This window comes from Narcine bancroftii, chromosome 6, assembly GCF_036971445.1.
Source record: "Narcine bancroftii isolate sNarBan1 chromosome 6, sNarBan1.hap1, whole genome shotgun sequence".
Taxonomy (NCBI): Eukaryota; Metazoa; Chordata; class Chondrichthyes; order Torpediniformes; family Narcinidae; genus Narcine; species Narcine bancroftii.
Window position 1 is genome coordinate 180209386 of NC_091474.1, and position 22220 is coordinate 180231605.

The 22220-nt window shown below is 38.6% G+C and overlaps 1 protein-coding gene across 6 annotated transcripts in view; it reads right to left on the reverse strand.

The window, feature by feature from the left end:
• Positions 1–22220, reverse strand: part of fam184ab (family with sequence similarity 184 member Ab) — a 176267-nt gene that overhangs the window by 105145 nt on the left and 48902 nt on the right. For all 6 annotated transcript variants that reach the window (XR_011340594.1, XM_069886853.1, XM_069886849.1 and 3 more), the window contains exons 2-7: positions 21064–21912; positions 19701–19836; positions 12514–12695; positions 9569–9766; positions 5204–5326; positions 1545–1706 (exon numbers count right to left, since the gene is read on the reverse strand). Coding sequence is in view for 5 of the 6 variants with exons in the window: in XM_069886853.1 (XP_069742954.1) it covers positions 1545–1706; positions 5204–5326; positions 9569–9766; positions 12514–12695; positions 19701–19836; positions 21064–21912 (1650 nt within the window). In the remaining variant the exon portion in view is untranslated. The remainder of the gene's footprint in view (positions 1–1544; positions 1707–5203; positions 5327–9568; positions 9767–12513; positions 12696–19700; positions 19837–21063; positions 21913–22220) is intronic.

Genomic DNA, 22220 nt, shown 5'->3' on the forward strand with positions numbered 1-22220 from the left:
CACCAAAGCTTTTGAGCTAAACTTTGTGGAATCTGTAACAAATTGGTCTTGTACTGTGTTTAATCAACTTTCAAAAGAGAATTGGATAGGTGCAAGGGAATATAATGTGTAGGATTGCAAGAGGAAAAAAAAATGGATTGTTCCAGAAATACTAGTCTGTACCTGATGGACCTAATGGTCTCCATCAAGCTGTAATTATCTTATGATCCTAGTTATAATGAGGACAGTAAAATCCCCAGTATCCACAATCAAGAAACTGGCAACCCCAAGCAATCAGCAAAAAAAAATACATTTTTTAAAAATATATATTTTTTTAAAAAATAATTAGATAAAAATTTAAATTTGTAAAAGTGAATGTTGTCCAAAGCAACACCCAACCCCTTGGTGAAGATAGAGCAAATATTTAGCCAGGGGAGTGTCCTGGTTGTGCCCCACCTGCAGCAGCTGTTTGAATAAAGTTTCAGTAAAGTTGTGTTTGAATAAAATGGTGTCGCCCACGATGAAGAGCCAGCTGATGCCACTCAGCACTGGGGTGACTCTGTTAAAGTGTGTCCTATCACTGCCTAGCAAGTCTTTATCTTTATTAATATTAAGTATATAAGTATGGTTTTATCAGTAAACTTGAAGAAAGGGGTGTTAATTATGATGGCAGCATGGTTAACATAGTGTTTAGTGCAATGCGATTATAGCGCCAGCGACTGGACATGGAATTTAAATATTGTAAGTTATGGGAATTACCTGATTAAAGTGAACTTTACATAATTAAGCACTACAATAGTGATGTTTTTTAAAAAATTACTTTTCATTTTGCATCGTCTTTTGCCTTTTAAACTGATTATTCTTAATGGAGGGATATTAGTTATGCATTGTAAGAGTATGTCTCAGGCAAATGGAAAATTTGCATATCCGGCATCCACAATCCCCATAGGTGCCGGATAATGGGGATTTTACTGTATATACTATCCAATTAAACACAAATGTATTTATTTTCACCCATTTTTAAAGCCTGAAATTATGACAGAAATTCTTTGTATTTTGCAGCAATTGAAATATTAGTTTATCAATTGAACTTCTTACAGAACTTAAACTAAAAAGGTAGCAACGTTTTCCTTTCCACAAGATTTGAAATTAAGTATATAAATAAAATCAGTAATAAAAGAAAACTGCAAAAATAAGAAAAAATGAAAGAATATTATTGTAAAGTAATTTGTAAAGAGATAATGATCACTTTTCAAAATTACACTCTCAAATGGCACAGACATGGTAATTTTCTTTCGTGGTCTTGGAGAAATTCACTGATTTGAAGAAGCATAATTCTGGGTCATAAACAGATTAACTGAATAAAAATGATGCATTAGAAGACCAAAAAAAGATATTTCAATATCATCTTTCATGGAATGACTATAAATGGCATGTCATTAAGCAAAACATACCTTTAACCGCTGGAGAAAATACATTCAAAAATGTGTCAGAGGTCTTATTTGAAAATGATCTCTCAGTATATTGAATAAATAGTTTCAAATATATGGATAAGATATTAATACCTGCACAGAAGAAAAGGAGTCACTGGTCTCCCTCAGTTTGACCCTGGCATAATCCAGTTCATCTTGAAGTTTTTTCTGAGCATCCTTCAGGCTGGAAATATGCCCTTCTGCTGATCCTAAGCCATGCTCGCTCTTTTTCACAAGCTCTTGTAAACGGCATACCTGGTGGAATTAGATCATTTTTCATTATAAATGCTTTCTGAAGGAAAATAAAATTAGTTCATTACATCCACATCAATTTTCTGATTCAGCTTTGACCTTTGCCTTCTCCATATTCTCTCAAATTGATAAAAGAGACAAGTTCTCATATTTCTGCAGTATATTTCAAAACAGGCAGATTGTAAAATTTCATATTTAGTGCTGAAGATTGGTATGGAACTTGAACAAAAATCTTCCCAATCTCTTGCTTTACTTTGATGTTAATACTGCATACACTGCATTTGTATTGCTCCTGTAAGTTACTATTGATCTCACAACAGCCTCCATCAATTCTTTATTAGTTCACGGTTTTGGATTTCCAGCAAGCTGTAAACCACATTTCTATCTTCACAACTATTCAAAACATTTCCAGATACTTCTGATGATATTAGACATTGGGTGGCTTGTATCAACATGCATTTCTTAAAAACGAAATACATCAAGCGGCATGTAAATCAAACTCCACGTCTTGGAAACTGCTAACTTTTCAACATGGACAAAACAGCCCAATGGTCAATCTTATATACCGAACATCCCAGAAGAATCTAGAAACGGTCTCTCAAAATGAAGAAGATATTCAGGTGTCGATATTTGATTTGAGATTTACAGTATATAACAATTACGTTTCCAGGGAAATGCATAGGTTTAACTTATTCTGTGTAACAGAAATTAAATTTTAACATTAATACAAATATGGCAGCAGGGGCTATGACCGTTTGATCAGGATGAGCCAGGTCCTTCAAGACAGGTTGCAAAATTTAGGTTTTAATCTCATAGCAAACAAATCTTCATTGAGACATGCAGGATTATTAGGCTGAATTGAGTTACAGTGGAGTGAGTATTGTATATTGGAAAGATATTATGGTTCATTAGGCAGAAATAAGGATCAGGACTAATGTGGTTTCAAAATTTATGGAGATTGGAACAAAGGATGGCAACTGGTATATTGGAATAGTCAAGTCCAAAGGATAGAAAAAGGCTTCAGCAGTAGCTGCTTTGAGGAAAAGGGAGATCAAGTGATGTTGCAGTAGATCCAGAGGAAGAATAAATGGCAATTTCAGTTATAATCTGAAATCGTAGTACTCAACTGAAAAATTACTTGCTATTCCTTGAGCTTTGGAATACAGTGCAAGGCTGTAGAGGGGTGGTGTTAATTTTTATGTGAACAATAAATGGCAGCATAGATGGTTAATTTCTTTATGAATAAAGATAGTGTAAGCAAGTGCTTGTTATCTTTTAGTTAGCAGTTAGTGTTGGAGAGTCTATATGTAAATAAACAATAAAAAAAAGGGTTGGAAAAAAGCAGACTCTCAGATTATATCGAAAGGCTGGAAGGTTTTCAAAATCTTGGATGTCAAAAATGCAATAAATAACAAGAAGTGTGATGGGAGTGCTCGATTCAGCAACACATATTAAAATTGGAATGATACAGAGTAGATTAGCATAATCCATAATTTTTAATAAATAATAAAAATTAAAAAAACACACAAAGAAGTGTGATGGGAACAGAAAATGTTTTTCAGCAAATCCCCATTTGACTTAACATTTGAAGGAATTTATAGTGTGGAGTTACTGTACTTTATAAATATGTCTAAAATATTCCAAGATTAGAATATTGTCCAACTATGCAAATATCGTTTTAATGGTCTTGTACGTCTTAGCCACCAATGAAACAATCTCCAGCGAAAAGCTAGCTTTTATGAGCCTGCAGTATCATTTCCTCAGCATTATTTTGTTACTTTCTTTCATCACCTGTACATAATTGAATATCAATATTTCTAACTGACAGTCCAGGTAAATTATTTGCAACTAGTGGCATGGTTATGCAGCACAGAAACTGGCCTTCAGCCAAAATTGTTCATGTCAACCAAGTTATCTATCCAAGCTACTCCCAGTCACTTGTGTTTGTTCAATATCCTCTTCTAACCACATACTTGTTCAAATATCTTCTAAATGTTAGCCACTTTTTAATCCTTCCCTCTTATTTTCAATTTATTCCCTCGAGTATTAGATTCCCCTACAGTTAGAAAAACTGTGACTATTTAGCCTTCTATAGCTCTCGTGATTTCTGTAAAGTTCCCCACTCCTATGCTCCAAAGAAGCTTCAACCTATCGAGTTTCTCTTTATAATTCAACATCTCGTACATTTGTAACATGAAGTCCCTGCTCCTGCACTCAGTCCTGACTGATGAAGGAAAAGATGCCAAATGACTTCTTCACTACCCAATCTACCTGTGTCCCCATTTTTACAGAATGATGTCTCTTTGTTTTTCAACTCGATTGGTTAAAGACGTATATGTTTCTTTAGCTAAATACGTTTTGGGGGGGGGGAAGAGATGTAGTTATTATTGAATTTTTGAGTGAGAGCAATCTGGTAGTCAAAAAAGCCAAAATAATGTAAATGTTAAATGCAAATTTAACAAGATGCTCAGTGCAGAGGTGGATCCAATAATTTACTCGCAGTGTCAGATCTTCCTGAATCTGTTATAACGAAACAGAAGCAGCAGCACATTTAGAATCTCGATGCAGCTCCACTATTCAACCAGATAATGATTATAACTCCATATTATATGCTTGCCTTTGCTTGATATTGTTTCTCAACAGAAATCTATTAAGACTGGTTTTAATAGCTGTTATTGTAAAATGTAAATATATATTCTCTTCAGTTCAATTCAGCATTTTCCATTTGCTACAAAGAACTGAATTCTGTTTTAAAATAAGAATATAGTAAACATTTGATGATCTATCATATTCTCAGTATTACTGGTGTATTGCATTTTCCAGTGAATCCATTGAATTTAAAATAAATGTGGAAACCAGGGACCCAGTGAGCATAAAGGGAGCTTATAAAGATGGCCCCAATGAATTTAAAGCAAACATGGTAACTTGAGCCTCAGTGAGTTCAAAAAGAGGGCAGAAACCAGGCCTCAGCAAGTTTAAAAGAAGCACAGGTAACAATGCACAAGCAAATTTTAAAATAACATAACTCAGTTTAAAGGGCACATGGAAACTAGAGCCTGAAAAAATTGAAACTGAATGTATTAAACAGGGTTCCTATGAATTGAAAGGGAGTACAGGAAATGCCATCCAATGACTTGGATGCCAAACCATAAGGATTTATAAATAAAAAACACAACACGCTGGAGAAATTCAGCTGGTCAAACAGTGTCCTTTATGTAGCAAAGGTAAAAATACATAACCAACGTAAACGTAACTGTATTTTCACCTTTACTACATAAAGGATACTGTTCGACCAGTTGAGTTTCTCCAGCATTTTGTGTTTTTACTTCAACCACGGTCTCTAGAGATTTTCATGATTTACTTAGGATTTAAATAGTTGAATAGCAGATTATCAAAAGTTTTACTACATTCCAAAAATTGTTTTTACTTGCTGCATGCATATTTTGAGAGAACAACATTTAAGAAAAACAATCAAATCCTAGATTAGCAGTTTCTCTTGCCTCTTGATTGGCTGTATTTAGCTTCGCATTCAACTCTTCACGGAAGTTTTCTAGCTGTTGTTTGTATTGACTTTTCTCTTCTTCCATTTGCAGACGATCTTTTTCAAGACTTTGATCTATTTCCTTAAAAGAGAAAGCCGGGTAAAGAGATTGAGACTAAATTAATTAGTTTAAACATATGAATCTATAATATTGTGCAAAAATAATCCTTCTACCTGAATTTCAATATAGATCTACTACAAAGCATGTGCATTTCAGCAAGGACATCCTCCCAAAAATATGACACCGGCTCTGGCTACAAGGCTAACCCTGAAGGGTGAGGAATAGTGTGAAGGGGGTGGAAAGACAGGGATTTTTCCACAAGGCTATGTGAAGCTTGGTCATTTACTTCTTTCAATTGGGTTCTGACCAGGATGGAGTTGGCACTATTTCCAAAACCTCTCAGTTCTGTCATCTATTGAAACACCACTCCAAGGGTTTGAGTGTGTTTAATTTTCTTTTGGCTGAAAGCAGTAGGCACCAAAAATACATGGCTTCTTCAGAATTATAATCCTATCCACTTGCTGACATATGCTGCTTTGACATGGTACCACACATCAATTGGAGATATGCAATCTTACACAGCACACCATAAAGAATAAAGCCTGATAATCAGATAGCCATAGAAACATTTTCATTCAACAGCAGATCATGGTGCCAAATGCATTTAAGGCACTGTCACAAATCATACAAAATGGGCTATCTGCATTCAATGAACACCATGCTGCCACACAACATATTGGAGCAGAACACCGTCCATTTTGGAAAAAATCATGAAGTTGGTGACTAAAGTAGCAATGATTTGTGATCTGCATTATATTGCTCATCCAAGGAGATGAAGTATGACATACCAAGAAGCATATCAGCAAGAGGCATCAGGCATCACTTGCACAATTACTTCTGGAGATCTCCCTTTCACAGCCTCTGACCTTGTTTCCCAACCCCTTACTGCCCACTTCTACCTCTGACCAAAGATCCACAAGCACAACTTCCCTGGTACACCTATTGCTTTCATCTGGTCCTGCCACATTGAACTCGTACCATCCTATCTCGTCCCCATTTTGTCAGGCTTTGTCCAGTCCCTTACCACCTATATTCAGGATAACTCACAAGCTCTCCACTCTTTTAACAATGTTCATGGCCCTGCTGCTAACCATCTAATTTTTACCATGGTTACCCAGTCCCTGTACACTTCCATCACCTATAAATAAGGACTCAAGATTCTCTGCTTTTTCCTGGATAACAGACCCATCCAGCTCCGTTCCACACCATCACCCTCCATCTGGCTGAAATGGAACTCACCTTAATAACCTCATTTGACTCCTCCCACTTTCTACAAATCAAAAGTGAGGCCAAAGGTACTCATATAGACAGCAGCTAAGCTTGTTTTTTTTTGTAGGGTACATCAAATAATTCAAGTTGCCAACCAAAATAGGGAATGTTCCTCCACTCGTTCTCCATGGTATTGATGACTACTTTGAGGTTGAATTGTTCACCCATGATGAGCTTGTCAATTTCATCATTTTTTGGCGGGTAGATATTAGGGGGGGGGAAGGTTGGGAGGGAGGGAAGAGGAGGGGGAGGGAGTGTATAGGGAGAAAATCTTGTATTGTTTACTCTTTATTTGTATATTTTTTTAAACTTTATTTATTGAACAAAAAGTAAGTTTGCTGCCAACTTCTGCCCTAAAATTTACTTGGCCCATCTCTGGTACTCCTCTTCCCTTTCTCAATATCTGTCTCCATCTTGGGAGACAGATTATTGACTGACATTTTTTATTAAGCCAATGACTTCAGTAGTCACCTAGGATACATCTCTTCCCACCCAAGTCAAGCAAAGTCACCTTTATTTATTGTTCATTCCATGTCCGCACGATAAAGATGAGATAGCGTTTCTCCAGGACCATGGAGCATACTAACATAAATATAAGTTAGAAGTTAAATATATTAAAATATTAAGATGTATACAGTAAAAGTCCATGGTACCCTATCCATATGGAATCCGCCTGCACCGAGTGTGGTAGATGTCCTTCAAGGAAGGAAGAGAGCCCCCAGTGATATTTTACACTGACTTCACTATCCCCTGCAGAATCTTGTGGTCCGAGATGCAACTTCCAAACCAGGTGGTGATGCAGTTGCACAGGATGCTTTTGATACATCCGCTTTAGAACGTAGTGAGGATGGAGGGTGGGAGATGGACTTTCCTCAGCCTTCACAGGAAGTAGAGATGCTGCTGGGCTTTCCTGGCTATGGAGCTGGTGTTAAAGGGCCAGGTGAGATTCTCCGCCAAGTACACTTCAAGGAACTTGATATTCTTGATGCCCTCAACAGTGGAGCTGTCAATGGTCAACGGAGCATAGTCAAGAACCATCTCTTGTTTTTGTAATGTTCAGATATAGGTTGTTGGCTCTGCACCAATCAAGGTCGTGTCGTCAACAAACGTGATGATGTGGCTCGAGCTGTATTTACCTGCATAGTCATGGGTCAGCAGAGTAAACAGCAGCAAACTAAGACCCCCATGCTCAGTATGATATTCTTGGAAGTGCTGTTACCAATCCAGACTGCCTGAGGTCTCCACGATAGGATGTCAAGAGCCCAAATTCAGAGAGAGGTGTTTAAACCCAGCAGAATCAACTTCCCTATTAGGTACTGTAGTACGACTGTGTTGAATGCTGAGCTGAAGTCAATAAACAGCATTCAAACATACGAGTCCTTGTTTTCCAGGTGGGTGATGGAGGACTGTGGCGATGGCATCGTCCGTAGAGTGGTTGGGTCTGTATGCGAAATACAGGGGGTCTAGTGATAGGGGTAGCAGGAGCTTGATGTGCCCCATGTCGAGCCTCTTGAAGCACTTCATGACAATGGATGTAAGTGCGACAGGGCAGTAGTCACTGAGGCAGGACACAGACAACTTCTTCGGCACAGGGACCAAGGTGGTGGCTTTGAAGCACGTTGAGACCATGGCACTCCTCAGGGTGATGTTAAAGATGTCGGTGAGAACATAGCTGAGTAACACATCCCCTGAGCACTCTGCTGTGTATGTTATCTGGTCCAGCAGCTTTCCACAGGTTGATGTTGCCTAGCTCTCTCTTCTGCTATTCCTTTCTCAGTTTCTTTGTCTCTGCCATATCTGCTTCCAGGATGAAGTCTTCCATTCTAAGACATTTTAGATGTCCTCCTTTAGTAAACACAGTTTCTCTCTACTCTAGCACCTCACCTGCACCTCCTCCATTTCCCATACATTTGTCCTTGGCTCATGCCCTCCCCAAAAATAAGTGTCCTTCTCATTCTTATCTCCCACTCCACTTGCCTCAACATTCGACATATTATTCTTTGTAAATTCCTGTCACCCACAAAGAGATCCCACCCATCTTCCCCTCCCCACAGGAATCATTTTCTCTAACACACTTCTTTACTTGTCCCTTTGTACTAAATGTTCCCCACCCAAACCTATAACCACACAATATACCACATCTGCACCTGCACGCTCCAACTTCCCCACAACCCCCCACCCCACCTCAGCACCATTTGAGGCCGCTACCAGTCCTTCCAAATGAAGTAACACTTCATCTATGAATCTGGAGGGTCATTTACTCCACCTGTGTCCCGCTGTAGTATCATCTCCATCAGAGAGACTGGATGCAAACTGGGGATTCCTTCATCGTGCACCTCCGCTCTGTTTGCTGCAACAAACAAGGATTTCCCAGTGGCCAGCTACTTCATTTCCACTTCCCATTCCCACAATGACATGTCTGTCTATGGCATATTGTATTGCCAGGTTGATGACACACAAATTAGAGAAAAGCATCTTATATTCTACCTTGGCAGTCTCCAACAACATGGGATTAATATTGACCTTCAATTTCCAGAAATCCCCTCCCCCCCCCATTTTCCCTTATTTCTGTGGCCCAATTCCTCTGCTATTTTCATTCCTCACCCTCCCTACCTGTCTGTCACCTACACCTTTTTTCCTCCGGTTCCCTATCACCTATTAAAGTGCATCTTTTTCAGCCCATTCCCTCATCACCACTTAGCTATTTTTTTCTTCTCCTTCCCACATGTGTTCACCCATCATCTGCCAGCCTGTACTCCTTCCTCTCCCCTCACAACCCCCTCCTTTTATTTGATGAAGGGTTTTTAGTCCAAAACTTTGACTATATATTGCTGTCCACATCAAAACATTTACATGCACAATACAACTAAGGATTGGGTTAGGATGGGGGCACATACTGATATTGAGAGCTTAGGAAAATATTTGATTGGACATGTCATAACGTTCAGTGCAACATGTGACTCAGAAGAATATGGGCCGAAATTTTTAACTTACCAATTGCAACATTTTCTTTTCTCTTTCACTTGTGCCTTGAATTGATTCTAATGCAGCTTGATGTTTTTCAGTTAACTCCTCTATATTCTTCCTAAAGGTTTCCTTTAGATATCTAGTTTCCTCTTCAAGCTTATGGTGCAGGTTTGTTATCTCCTCTTCATAGTATAGCCTTTGTACCTCTTTTTCTTCATTTAAGGACTGCAATTAAGAACCATTAATTGAAAGATAATTATAACTGTAAGATTTAGATCAGTGGTTCTCAACCTTTTTCTTTCCACTAAGTATTTCTTATGGCATAGCTGCTCTGTGATTAGTAAGGGATTGCTTAAGGTGGTATGTGGGTGGAAAGAAAAAGGTTTTGAAACCACTGTTTTAATCATACCTAATTAACTCATTATGTGCAGTTTCATCACTTCAAAGAAAGTGGACCAATGACAATTTTTATCAAGCAAAATATTTCAGTAACAATTGAGTCTAGAGCAGTGATTCTCAACCTTCCCTTCCAATTCATACCACCTTAAGCAATCTCTTACTAATCACAGAGCACTGATGGCATAGGGATTACTTAAAGTGGTATGTGAGTGGAAAGAAAAAGGTTGAGAACCACTGGTTTAGATATTTTAATTAGGTTTAAGGAGTTGGCCCTGGAGTGGTATTTCTCTATCAATTACATTTTTGTGTTATATTGTAAGGATACAAATTTATTTCTATACTGTATACATAATGAAGTTGTCCAACAACATATTGGTTCATTCTTATGGCCTCAGATTGAGATTGTACTAGATCACACATGTCAAACTCTGGCATTTGGCCCGCAAGATTATTTCAAAAATGTACTAGAGGTGGCCCGCCCTGCAGCGAGAGCCGATGCTGTTTTTTGGTAATGTCACCCCCACCATCCTCCCCCTTCATTGCACATCCTTCCCCATTGTAACACAAGAAATTGTAACACGAGAAGTCTGTTGATGTCATCAGCCGGCAAGCCAGTTGGAAGGCTCCCCGCACAACCAGTCACTTCTCCCACCTGTCGAGCGGTGCGGCGGATTGGCGAGCGCCTGTGATTTCCTGTCGGCGCGACGGACATGGCAGGCTGCGCACAGTCCCCGGGCAGCGCGAGCCCCGCGCGACTGGCACCGGACGGCCCTTCCACAGAGCGAGCGCACTTCTCCCGGTTGCCACGGCCTTCAGCGTTTGCACCCGCGCAGACCCCAGGGACGGCTGGTTCAGCCCTGCACGTGAAGAGAGAGATGGTGGCTGTCCGCAAAGGCTGATCGGCAGCGCGCTGGGCCTGAGTGGGTGGGTAAGCAGAGGTGGGCAGAGGATGTAGGTAAGGAGTAATGGGCAGGGGAAGTTATGGTGGTGCGAGGGGTAGTTAGAGGGAGGGATGAGGAGGAGGGGTGGTTAGGGAAGAGGTAAAAGGGGAGGGGCAGGGTAAGTAGGGGAGTGTTGATTAGAGGGTGAGAGACAGGTAAAGGGAGGAACAGGTTGAGGGGAGAGGCAGTAGAGGGGCGTGTATAGGATGGGGTGGGTAGAGGCAGAGCGAGTGGAGTGAGGGGTGAGTAGAGGTTGGGTAAAGGACAGGTCAGGTAGAGGGATTGTAGGTCGTGGGTGAATAGAGGCCTAGAGCCTGAGGAGTGAGCAGGAAATGCTGAGTCCTGATGCAGGCCAAAATGGACACAGCCTGTGAATGCTGACTACATCTCCACAGGGACCAAATATGTTTCCCTCAGGTCAAGCAAAGGGTGAACTTGAGCAACCTACTCCTGACCTGTAACATTATCCTCCTAAAGTTATATCCTAAAGTTTAACATTACATATGTTGAAAGAAGAGAAAACATGCAGATGTTGTTGAAAAATTTCAATAAATATTTAGTTCGGCCCTCGACTTAGTCCAAGTTTTTAATTTTGGCCCTCCGTGAATTTGAGTTTGACACCCCTGTACTAGATGATGAATGAATAAAATCTACTTGGAATTATCAAAATTCCAGTAAAAATTATTAATACAAGACTACAGTTGGTATTTTATAGATGGCATCAATGTCTGAAGGTCAACAATGGACAATTCCCAGGTCTATTATCATGTCTGTTTTTAAATGTTGCTTTTGTTCCAACTTCTGAACCTTTTCATGTGAATCCCAACCTTCGACACATTAGCTTCATTTCTGATTAAATTATATGATATAAAACTACTTATGTCTTCTGATGTCTTTGACTGTTGCTTCTATTTAAATTTTTGGAAAAACCCCTCACGTAACTTGCATTGCTTGCTTGACCAATTCAATTTTCAGAGCCAAAGCGGTCTTCTTTTTCTGTCCCTGCTGTTTTAAGATGGTTTGAATCTTCTTTAGTTTATGGGTTTGAAGGTTGTTTGATCTTATTCCGGGTCTGCAGATCTGCCACAACTACAGCGGGTGAAGCCTGATGGAGCAAATGGTTGGAAATTGTCTCTTCTTTCTGTTCTTTCTCTTGCTGTGACAGGACTTTGAATAAACTAATTTTCAAGGAGTCAGCTTTCTGGCATGCAGATGATGAAGTCCATTCACTGGACTTGGTTAACCCAGACCCTCTAAGCAGGGAGTATTGGCCTGGGAGAGGAATATGATCAAGGTTTGCCAATTGTGCCAGTTATAGTGGAGGATTTTGTAGACAACATTATAGGCTGGCCATTGAGTTTCAAAACGGTTTAAAATCTTTCCATCTTGAATGTTTGCCTCAATATCTTAATAACTGATCTCACACATTTTCTACCGTCTTGAGAGATCATAACCAACATTTTGGTTGGTTACATTTTTTTTAACCTTTGTTATATAAAAGACACTGTTGGACCTGCTGAGTTCTTCCACATTGTGTTTTTACTTCTACCACGGCGTCTACAGATCTTCATGTTTTACTTTTAACATTCCTTTCAAATCAGAATTAAACATCTCAAAATATTAAAGCACAACCTTCTCAATGGCAATGAGTTGCTTCCTCTGTTGCTCATCCAAGGTCTGCTTGCTGTTTTGCAAGATATTCCTTTCTTCTTCAAGATGGGATAGCTTCTCCTTTAACTGGCAGTGCTGCAAATTCAATTCTTGGATTGTAGCTTCTTGGGCCACTTGAGTAGCTTGAAGGGTTCCAATATGACCTAAGAACAGGAAAATGTATTATTATAATTGTTCCTCAGGTATCTGCAATCTCTTATATTTTAATATACCTATCCCATTTGTTTCTATCCCTGGATCTATGGTAGCATTGCCAACTGAGTTAGATCATTTCTGTTGAACTCGATCCATAATTTAGAAACAAGTCTTTAAATCAAAGCACCATCCGTTTTCTGAGTTTGATGCAACAAAATCTATGAAATAAGGGATGGGGAGGAGGGTGTTCAGTAATTCTGGCCAATAACTGCTTCTCAACAAATAGCATTAAATGAATGCATGAATGTTTGCACTGTGCTGCTAGCACTAAACAACAAATTTTGTGACTTGCTCATGGCAATAAATTCTGATTCTAAAACAAATTATATTGTCCTTATCATATTTCTATTTGCCGGGAAATTGTTTGCCAGGGTTGTTAATGACTACAATGTGCCTGTGAAGTTATTTGAAAGATAGAGATCAAAAGTGCTGTTGATTAATTGTAAATCTGTCTCTTAGATTAAAGTCTCAGTAAGATTATGTAAACAAAAATGGATTTTGTGTCAGAAAAAAAACTGCAATTTGCATTTATTTGTTAATTTTAATGCAGGAAAAACTTGAGATGTATAATTAGAAAAAAAAATATATGCAAAGCCAAAGCAAGTTTAGAGCAAATGCAACTTTGGTTACCCTATTACAGGAGTAGTGTGCAGGCATTTGGAAAAAGTACATTACAGAAAAGATTTACCATGATATTGCTTGAATGAAAGGCAATAAGTTATGAGGAGAGGTTGGCAAACCTGGATTGTTGTTTTGTCTGGAACACCAGAGGCTGAGAGAGCTAATAGTTTATAAAATGATGAAATGCACAGATAGGATAGAAAAATGTCACAATCTAGAGGACATGCATTGAAAGTGAAGGGGTGTGTGTGGCGAGTGGTGTAAGCATTTAAAAGGGCTCTAAATAGACCTGAATATGTCGGGAACAAAGGGATGTGCATCTTTTGAGAGTAGCAGTTTTAGTTTAATTTCAGCATCACGTTTAGTGCAAACGCCGTGGGCTGAAGGAGCTCATTCCTGATATTTTATGTTTTAATTGTTCTGGTGCCTTGGAAGAGAATTTTTTAACTTTTGATATGGAAGAGGTATAGGACATCTGGTGGATAGCTGGTGCTGTGTCATTATTTGAGACTGGCAACAGGGAAATGCATCAGAAGCAGGAAGTTATGGAAAGGGATTCTGAGGTACAGGATTTATTTGCATTTGGAAAGGTAAGGGCTGATTAGAGTGTAGCTTTGTGTGTGGGAGATCATATCTTATGAATTTGATTTGAGTTTTTTTTGAAGAGGTAACCAATAGGATTGATGAGAGCAGGACAGTAGACACTGTTTAGATGAGCATTAGCTTAGACTTTGACAAGGTCCTGCACAGTCCAGCTTAGCACATATTGGATCCAGGAGAGTTAACAAACTGGATTTTAGAAGACAGAGGGTGATAGTGGAGGGTTGTTTTTCAGAAAGGCTTGTGACAAGTGTTGGGCTGTAGGGATTCATAACAATGAACAATGAAGGTATTCCTTCCTGAACACTTTGGGTGATTTTGTTGATTTGGGGCTGCTGAGTATGAAAATCATCTTATAATTTTCATATCATGTATCTTTTAAAAATAGAATTAATTTTTTTGTGATTTCCTGTAATATTTTAAGCCTCCTTCAAGCGTACAAAGAAGTACAACATGTCATTAAAAATTCATTTTCTACATTCACACTTGGACTTCTTCCCTGCTGATCTTGGTGCAGTCAGTGACTAATATGGCGAAAGATTAGATCAGGACACTGCGACCATGGAAAAGAGTCATCATGGCATCCGGATAGAATCCATCAATGCTGGCTGACTACTGTTGGACACTGACATGAGAGGCAATAGCTGCTGAGTACACAATGAAAATCGGGGGCAAAACATTTTTAGGTCAGTTGAACTGATGCAATACGCCAGCATCATTATGCGATTAGACATGCTAAATTCAATAAAATTAATTTAATGTTTTTCCAACTTCCTTCGTGATACAGAAAATCTGAAATTATTTTTGTATTCAGTTTGAAGTTGTCTATCATCATAAACAATTTTATTTTCAGGAAGCAAACCTTTTGGAAAAAAAATTATTGACCAGTATAATTGATCCTCCCTTGTTCATCATCTGATCTGATTTGGAAGTGAAAGGTGTTGTGTTATGGTGAGCCAAAACAGGGCAGGACTTGCACTGTAAATGGTCAGGAACTGGGGAAAGTGGTAGAGAAGAAAGACCTCAGAGCACGAGTACATAGGTAACGCAGGTAAATGGGACAGTGAAGAAATCATTTAGCACATTTGTCTTTCTCAGTCAAGTCAATGAGTACACGTGTAGGAACATCATGTTGTGGCTGTATAAGACATTATTATGGCCACATTTAGAATATTATGTACGATATTTGGTCATCTAGCTCTAAGAAGGGTGCCATAGGAAGGGACACAGTAAAGATTCACATGGATTTAACCTTGGTGGAGAGCTTGAGTTTACAGGAGAGATTAGCATAGACAGACATGATGGGCAACATAGGCAGTGCCCTCCATAATGTTTGGGACAAAGACACTTTTTTCCTTTATTTGCCCATATGCTCCACAGTTTTAAATTTGTTATCAAACAATTCAAGTGATTAAAGTGAGCATCCAGATTTTATTCAAGGTTATTTGCATACATTTTGGTTTGACCATGTAGAAATTACAGCACTTTTTGTACATAGTTCCCCCATTTCAGGGCACCATAATGTTTGGGACATTTGGCTTCATAGATATTTGTGATTATTCAGGCATGTTTAATTGCTTCAATAGTGCAGGTATAAGAGAAATAGGATTGCTTCTAAGCTTTTGATCACCTGTTGTTGCCATTTTTCAACATGAGGACCAGAGATGCGCCAATGAAGGTCAAAGAAGCCATTATGAGGCTGAAAAACAAGACTAAAAACAGTAAGAGACATCACACAATCCTTAGGATTACCAAAATAGATTGTTTGGAACATAATTAAAAAGAGTGTACTGGTGAGCTCAGTAATAGCAAAGGGACTGGTAGGCCAAGGAAGACCCCCGCTGTTGAAGACAGAAGAATTCTCATCATGATGAAGAAAAATCCTAAAAGCCTGCCCGACAGATCAGAAACACTTTTCATGGTTTGGATGTGTCAATGACCACTGTCCATAGAAGACTTCATAAAATAGAAATACAGAGGGTACAGTGCGAGATGCAAACCACTAATTCACCAGAGAAACAGGGTGGCCAGATTACAGTTTGCCAAGAAGTATTTAAAAGAGCTTGCAGAATTCTGGAAAAGGATCTTGTTGTCAGATGAAACCAAGAGCAACCTATATCAGAGTGATGGCGAGAGCAAAGTGTGGAGGTGTAAAGGAACTGCCCAAGATCAAAAGTATTCACATTTCAGGATCTCTGGAGAATGTAAGCACTTTTCACAAGTAGGTGTTAATTGAACTGACATCATAAAATGCTTAACCATTGTCTTGCTGGAGTCATTCCATTTATCAGTATCCTTTCTGCATTGTGTTCACAGAAAGGTCAATTCTGGATTGTTTACCTAAGATAACAACAGATGAAGCAAAAGAAAGAACTCCTGTTGTTTGCTGGAGAAGGTGGGGGGTTTGCAAGGCATGAGTCACATGCTCTCTTTGAAGTTTCAGTTGGAAAAGAGAGAGTTGAGTTAACAGCTCAGTCAGTCAGTGTGTAGGACACTGACAAGTAACTGAAAAGTGCAATCCAGGGAAAACTGTTTGAAACTGATGAAAGCAAGTTCCAGAGCAGCAGATGGCTGGAAGTGCTATCTATCTGATGTTTCTTTTGAAATAGAGGAAGGCATGGAACTCTGTAGTAGCTTGAAGAAAGAGGTTAACATCTAGAAGATCCTGATGAGGCAAGTTTCATCAGCAAGACCCTGAGGTGGTGGTACCTCAGTTGTGGAAATCCTGGAGCAACAAATATCTCTCTGCAAACCCTACAAGAACCTTCATGAGTGGTAAACATTTACCTTTCAAGCACTAAGCCTGGTGAACTTTATACATGTTAAATTCTGTGCACAGTATGGTGATTGCCTGCAACCAGAGAACTTGGAAGAAGGAGAAGTGAGATTGAACTGTGAACCGAAGAACTTTTCTTGAATTTACACACACATTATATACACGTGCGCTTAGAATTAGAAGGGGTACTTTGGGTTAGAGTATAGTATAAGAATAGAATTAAGTTAAAGTTTGATTCTATTTTCATGTTTGAAGTTGATTAAAAATAATTTTTGTTTTAAAAACCACTTGGCTTGGTGAATGTCTATTGCTGCTGGGTTTTGGGGTCCTTTGGGCTCGTAACAAATGATGTAACTGCTGATAGCAGTAGAAAAATGAATTCTGAGGTTTACAGAAACATCACATTTGCTCAGGTTTGAGCAAATGCCTCCAAACTCATTGGATAGCTCTTCACCCTACAGCAAGGCAAAATCCCAAACATACTACTAAAGCCACAAAAGGGGTTTTCCAAAGCTACAAACTGGAAAAATATTGAATGGCCAAGTCAGTCACCCAATTTAAATCCAATTGAGCATGCCTTCTATATGCTGAAGAGGAAACTTAAGAGGACAAACCCCCAAAACAAGGAGGTGAAGAGGTAATAGAGGCTATTACCAGATAAGATACTCAGCACATGGTGATTTCTGTGAATCACAGACTTCAAGCAGTCATTGCATGCAAGGGTAATGCAACAAAGTACTAAACAACTTTATACCATTGCTATGTCCCAAATATTAAGGAGCCCTGAAATGAGGCGGTCTATGTACAAAAAGTGTTGCAATTTTCATAAACAGCAAACATAATTTGTTCTTGTGATGTTGGTTGATGGCTATTCATTGGTCAGAAGTCTATAAAGATTCCACTATATTTCTCTGAAATACATCCATTTCCAATAGTACACCAGTTTAAAACTTCATTAAAACTATCTACTTTCAACAGTGCTGGGTTCTTTCAGCAACATTCTGAAATTTTAATCTAGATTTTTGTACTCATTTGGAAAGGGACTTGAACCCAAGATTTTCTCTCATGGATGAAAGTATGAAATACCTGTCACTAGGGGATCGAGTTGGAGAGGGAGAGTTTATTAGGAAGGACATTGCAGAGGATGAAACTTACAGATCTCAAAGAACCAATGAAAATAAATAAATTGGGATCCATCATTTGTTAGAATAGGAAGAACAAAACAAAGAAATTGTACCTTCATTGGAAGTTACAAATTAGGATGTGTGAGGCTATGAAAATAAAGATGAGTATTTTAAACTGGAACAAAGTATTTTATACATGAACCAATAGTTGAGTTTTGGGCAAATTGAATGACATTGAGTCTGAAATTAGGAAGTATGCCAGGCAATCACTGGGATTGCTGAATCTGGAGATAAAAGGTGTGATTGAATGTGTTCATCTTCAAAGTGACTGAGTTAGAGAAGTGACCAGCAATAATCGTGTGTGGAATTATGGTAGTTTACATGATTTCAATCTCAGTTAAGGGCTAAATAAATTGCTGGAATTGCAAACAATCCGAGACGACAGTTGGTGAAGGAAATAAATTTGGTGCTGAAAGCAAATTTTTGTGGGGTGTAAAAGACTCCTGTGATATTACCAATAATTGTATTGCAGACAGACAGCTCAGTTCAGCTAACATTGGATATTAGACAAGTTATTTGACAACAGAGAATCAATGGTTGGATCTGGAATGGTCTTTTAGAGGTTAAGTTGGGAAACTGTGGATCTGAAATCGCAATTCATGGAAATGGCTAATGTCATTAAGAGTTAGGAAAAGACAACTAAATATTAATAAATTATTGGGGTTTCCAGAAAGCATGTTAGCAGAATGACAAGAAAGCATACTGGCTGCATTTCATGTCAGACTGCAGTCATTGAACCCGACATTAGAATTACAATGAAGTATCCAGGACACTGAAAACACTGCTCCTAGTGAGGCCTCCTCTAATTTGGAGAGTGGATGCAGATTGGGGGAAAATTGCTTCATTGAGCACCTCCATTCTGTCTGCTGCAACACCAAGGATCCACTAGTGGCCATCCACTTCAATTCCCTTTCCCATTCTCACACTGACATGTCTGTCCATAGCCTACTGTCCTGCCAAGTTGAGGGCACAACACAAATTTGAGGAACTGTGCCTTGTATTCTATCTTAGCAGTTCTACTTCCCCTTCCCTACGCTCCAAATCTGCCTATCGCCTACACCTTTCTTCCTCCAGCCAACCACCTCCTTCCCTTCCTTCCTCTTCTCAGAGCCCACCTGTCTCAGCTCTCTGACCCTTTTACCTATCACACAGCTCCTTTCTTTTCTTCCTTCTTCCAGCTGTGTTCACATTTCACCTCCAGCCTGTCTCTTCCCCTCCACCCACCCCTTATTCAAGCAACCACCCAGTTCTTGCTATTGCTGGAGGGTTCTTGGCCTAAAACATTGACCATTTAGTGCTTTCAATGGATGTTCCCCGATCCGTTCAGGGCCTCCAGCACTCTATGAAAAACAACAAATATGTAGATACTGTAAAACTGGAGCAACTCACAGAGGATTAGTCATAACTTTGATGATTGGCAGGCCTGGCTCAAGAGACTGGGTGGTTTACTCCAGTTTCTAATTCTTGTATTCTCATGTTTGTACTTTCTGGATGTCAGAATATAAATTGTTGTCTTGACCATAAGGAACAGACTTAATAAGAAAGAAGAAAGATCTTACCGAGGTGTTAATGGCAATAAAGATAGAAGTGAAGCAATAATTGAGAAGACTGTCATTCATCTGATTTCAATATTCCTAATTTTTGCTTAATGTTGAACTAGGTTTCATTCAGCATCGTCTCTTTCCAATTGCATCATCCAAACTGCATGCATTTAGAATTTATCCACCATTTTGTTTAGTCTAATAAACAGAGTTAAACAAAGGCAGACCTACTTGATTTAAGTAACAATTCTGTAGATTGCTGTTGAATATGATCTTTATAAGCAATCAGTTCATTTTCTAACTGATTTTGTTTTATCTGAGTATTATCTGCTTTCTGTTGATCCTCCTTCAGCTGTCCCTGAAGCATCTGAAAGAATATGTGTATTTTTAGTTAAATAAATCAATTGCTATAATTGGGCTCTGTTCAGAACTAAATATTACAAAAAATGATAAAGCAAGGCAAATTTTAACAGTTACATAATGACAATCACATGAAATTACCATCATCAATGTACACATCTTCAGTGTTCTGGAATTAGCAATAGCTTCCTGCTTCCCACTGTCAATCTCTCAGCATGTCAAGGGAAAACAGTGGCCAAAATGCATTTTATTACCTCTCTGGCTCAATGTTGAGTTTAAAAATCAAGTCCTGTCAAATTTCAGAATCCCTGGTCACATGGCATCAGGCCAGTGCAAATTGTTGCAGATGGAACATGGAAAAAAAACTGAAACTACTGATATATGAACCTTAATGTCTACTTACTGCAATACAGGAGGAGGCTATGACAGTCTATGGCATCTCTGCCAACTCCCAGCAGTGCAATCCCACAGTCTCCTTCTCCATATCCCTCTATATGCCTGCAATTTCCTCTCTCTCTCTGATGCTCTTCAGCTTGATCCTTTTACCACTTTTAAGTGGCAATTTACAGTAGCCAATTATTCTATCAAAGTGTCTTTGTGATGTGGGAGGAAAGTGGAGCAAGTGTCACATGATCACAAGGAGAAAATGCATCATGTACAAAGACAGCAAAAAGACAGAAATAATCCCAATTTCCTGTGGCTGCTGAGCATCAGTACTAACTGTTGTGCATACTATTCCATCTAGCAATACTGTGTAACATCTAAATTGATCAAGCTATTAACTTATTGGGATGATTGGGAGAGTTTTCTTAATGGTTAAAAATTCATCTCAATTCCAGCCCATTGATACCATTAAAGTAGGTGACAAATGGAGATGTTCATTACCCACTCAAGGAAACAAGCTCAAGTAGAAATGGTTTGCAGCCATTGAAAGATTTTTTTTCTTAAAAACATGTTTATCACTACTGTTCAACAACATTCACTTTATTGGCTTGATGCACTTGACAAGATAAATTTGAATGAACAGTCATGACAGAACCTCGAGATTTATTACAGAAACTATTTCATCCCACAGATCAGAAGACAAAACAAATTTTAATCTCCAATAGAAGATAATTTTCTAATGTAACATTTCTAATATATGTTTAATGTAGTTTTGAAAATCTGGGCAATAAATGCTTTACAGCAATGATTTCAGATCATTAAATTTCTAATCATTTGCATTATTTCTTACTTGTACATGGTCTTCTGCTTTGTTTAATGCTCCATGAAGCTGTTCACATTTTTTCCTCAGCTGATTGCCATCCTCCTGAGCAATCTGCAATTCTGCCTGCAGTTTCTCAAGTACCGTTTTCAAACCAGTCTCTTGCATATGAAACTCCATCTTTAATTGTGACTCCCTCTGTTTACAAAGCACATTTTCAGATGCCTGCTGAGATTTTTTTAAAGCTTCAATTTCACGTTCATAAAATGCCTGAGTTTTAGTCAATTTTGCTTCATGTTCTTCCATTAATTTGTGCTTTTCAAGTGCAAGTTCTTCACTTTTATTTTTCATAGAAAGCAGTTCAGATCTGAGCATTTGCTCCAATTTTTCCTGTTGTTTATCTGATGTTTGCTGTCGACTCTGATGAGACCTCAAAAGATTCTGTATTTCGAGTTTGTGAGCTGCACGAAGTTCTTCTAGAGTTTCTTGTTTATCCAGATCGAACTGAGACTCTAATTTCATAAATTGTTGCAACTTTTCTTCAAAACTATCCTTAATTTCTTGAATATTTTTAGTCATAGTCACAACACCTTGAATTTGGTTAGTCTCTAAAACAAGATGTGCATCTTCAACCTGCTGCCTATAGGCCTCAAATTCTGCAAGTGCTTGTTGTTTCATCTGCTCATGTTGTTCCAGAGATTCTTCTAAAGTCTGAATTTTCTTCCGTAGCTCTACTTCCTCATTGATTTTACCCTCATAGTGAAGAATTTTCTCTTTTGTTTCATTGAAGATTTGTTGTATTTCCTCCTCGTAGGCCTCCTTGAGTGTCTCGATAGCAGCCTCATGTTCATCGTTTTTGGTATTTAAAGCATAAATCACCTGCAAAAATATAATTACATACATTTATAAAGCTAAAGGTTCAGACAATGCAGTCCCTTGGATCAAAAGGATTTAGTGTTTGGTAATAAAGATATTATCCAATGCAATATGTTTTGTACAAGAATAATATAGCTCTTGATTACCCTTATGAATAAGGGGAAAGAAGGTGGCCTTAGCTTTTAACTTATAACTTTCTCTAGACTCACCTTGATCTCCTCCCCAGTTAAAGTTCACATCATTGAAGATTTGAGGAATCTTTATTGTGGGCTTTTAAGCAATAAAATTTACTACAAATTTATAGCATTGCC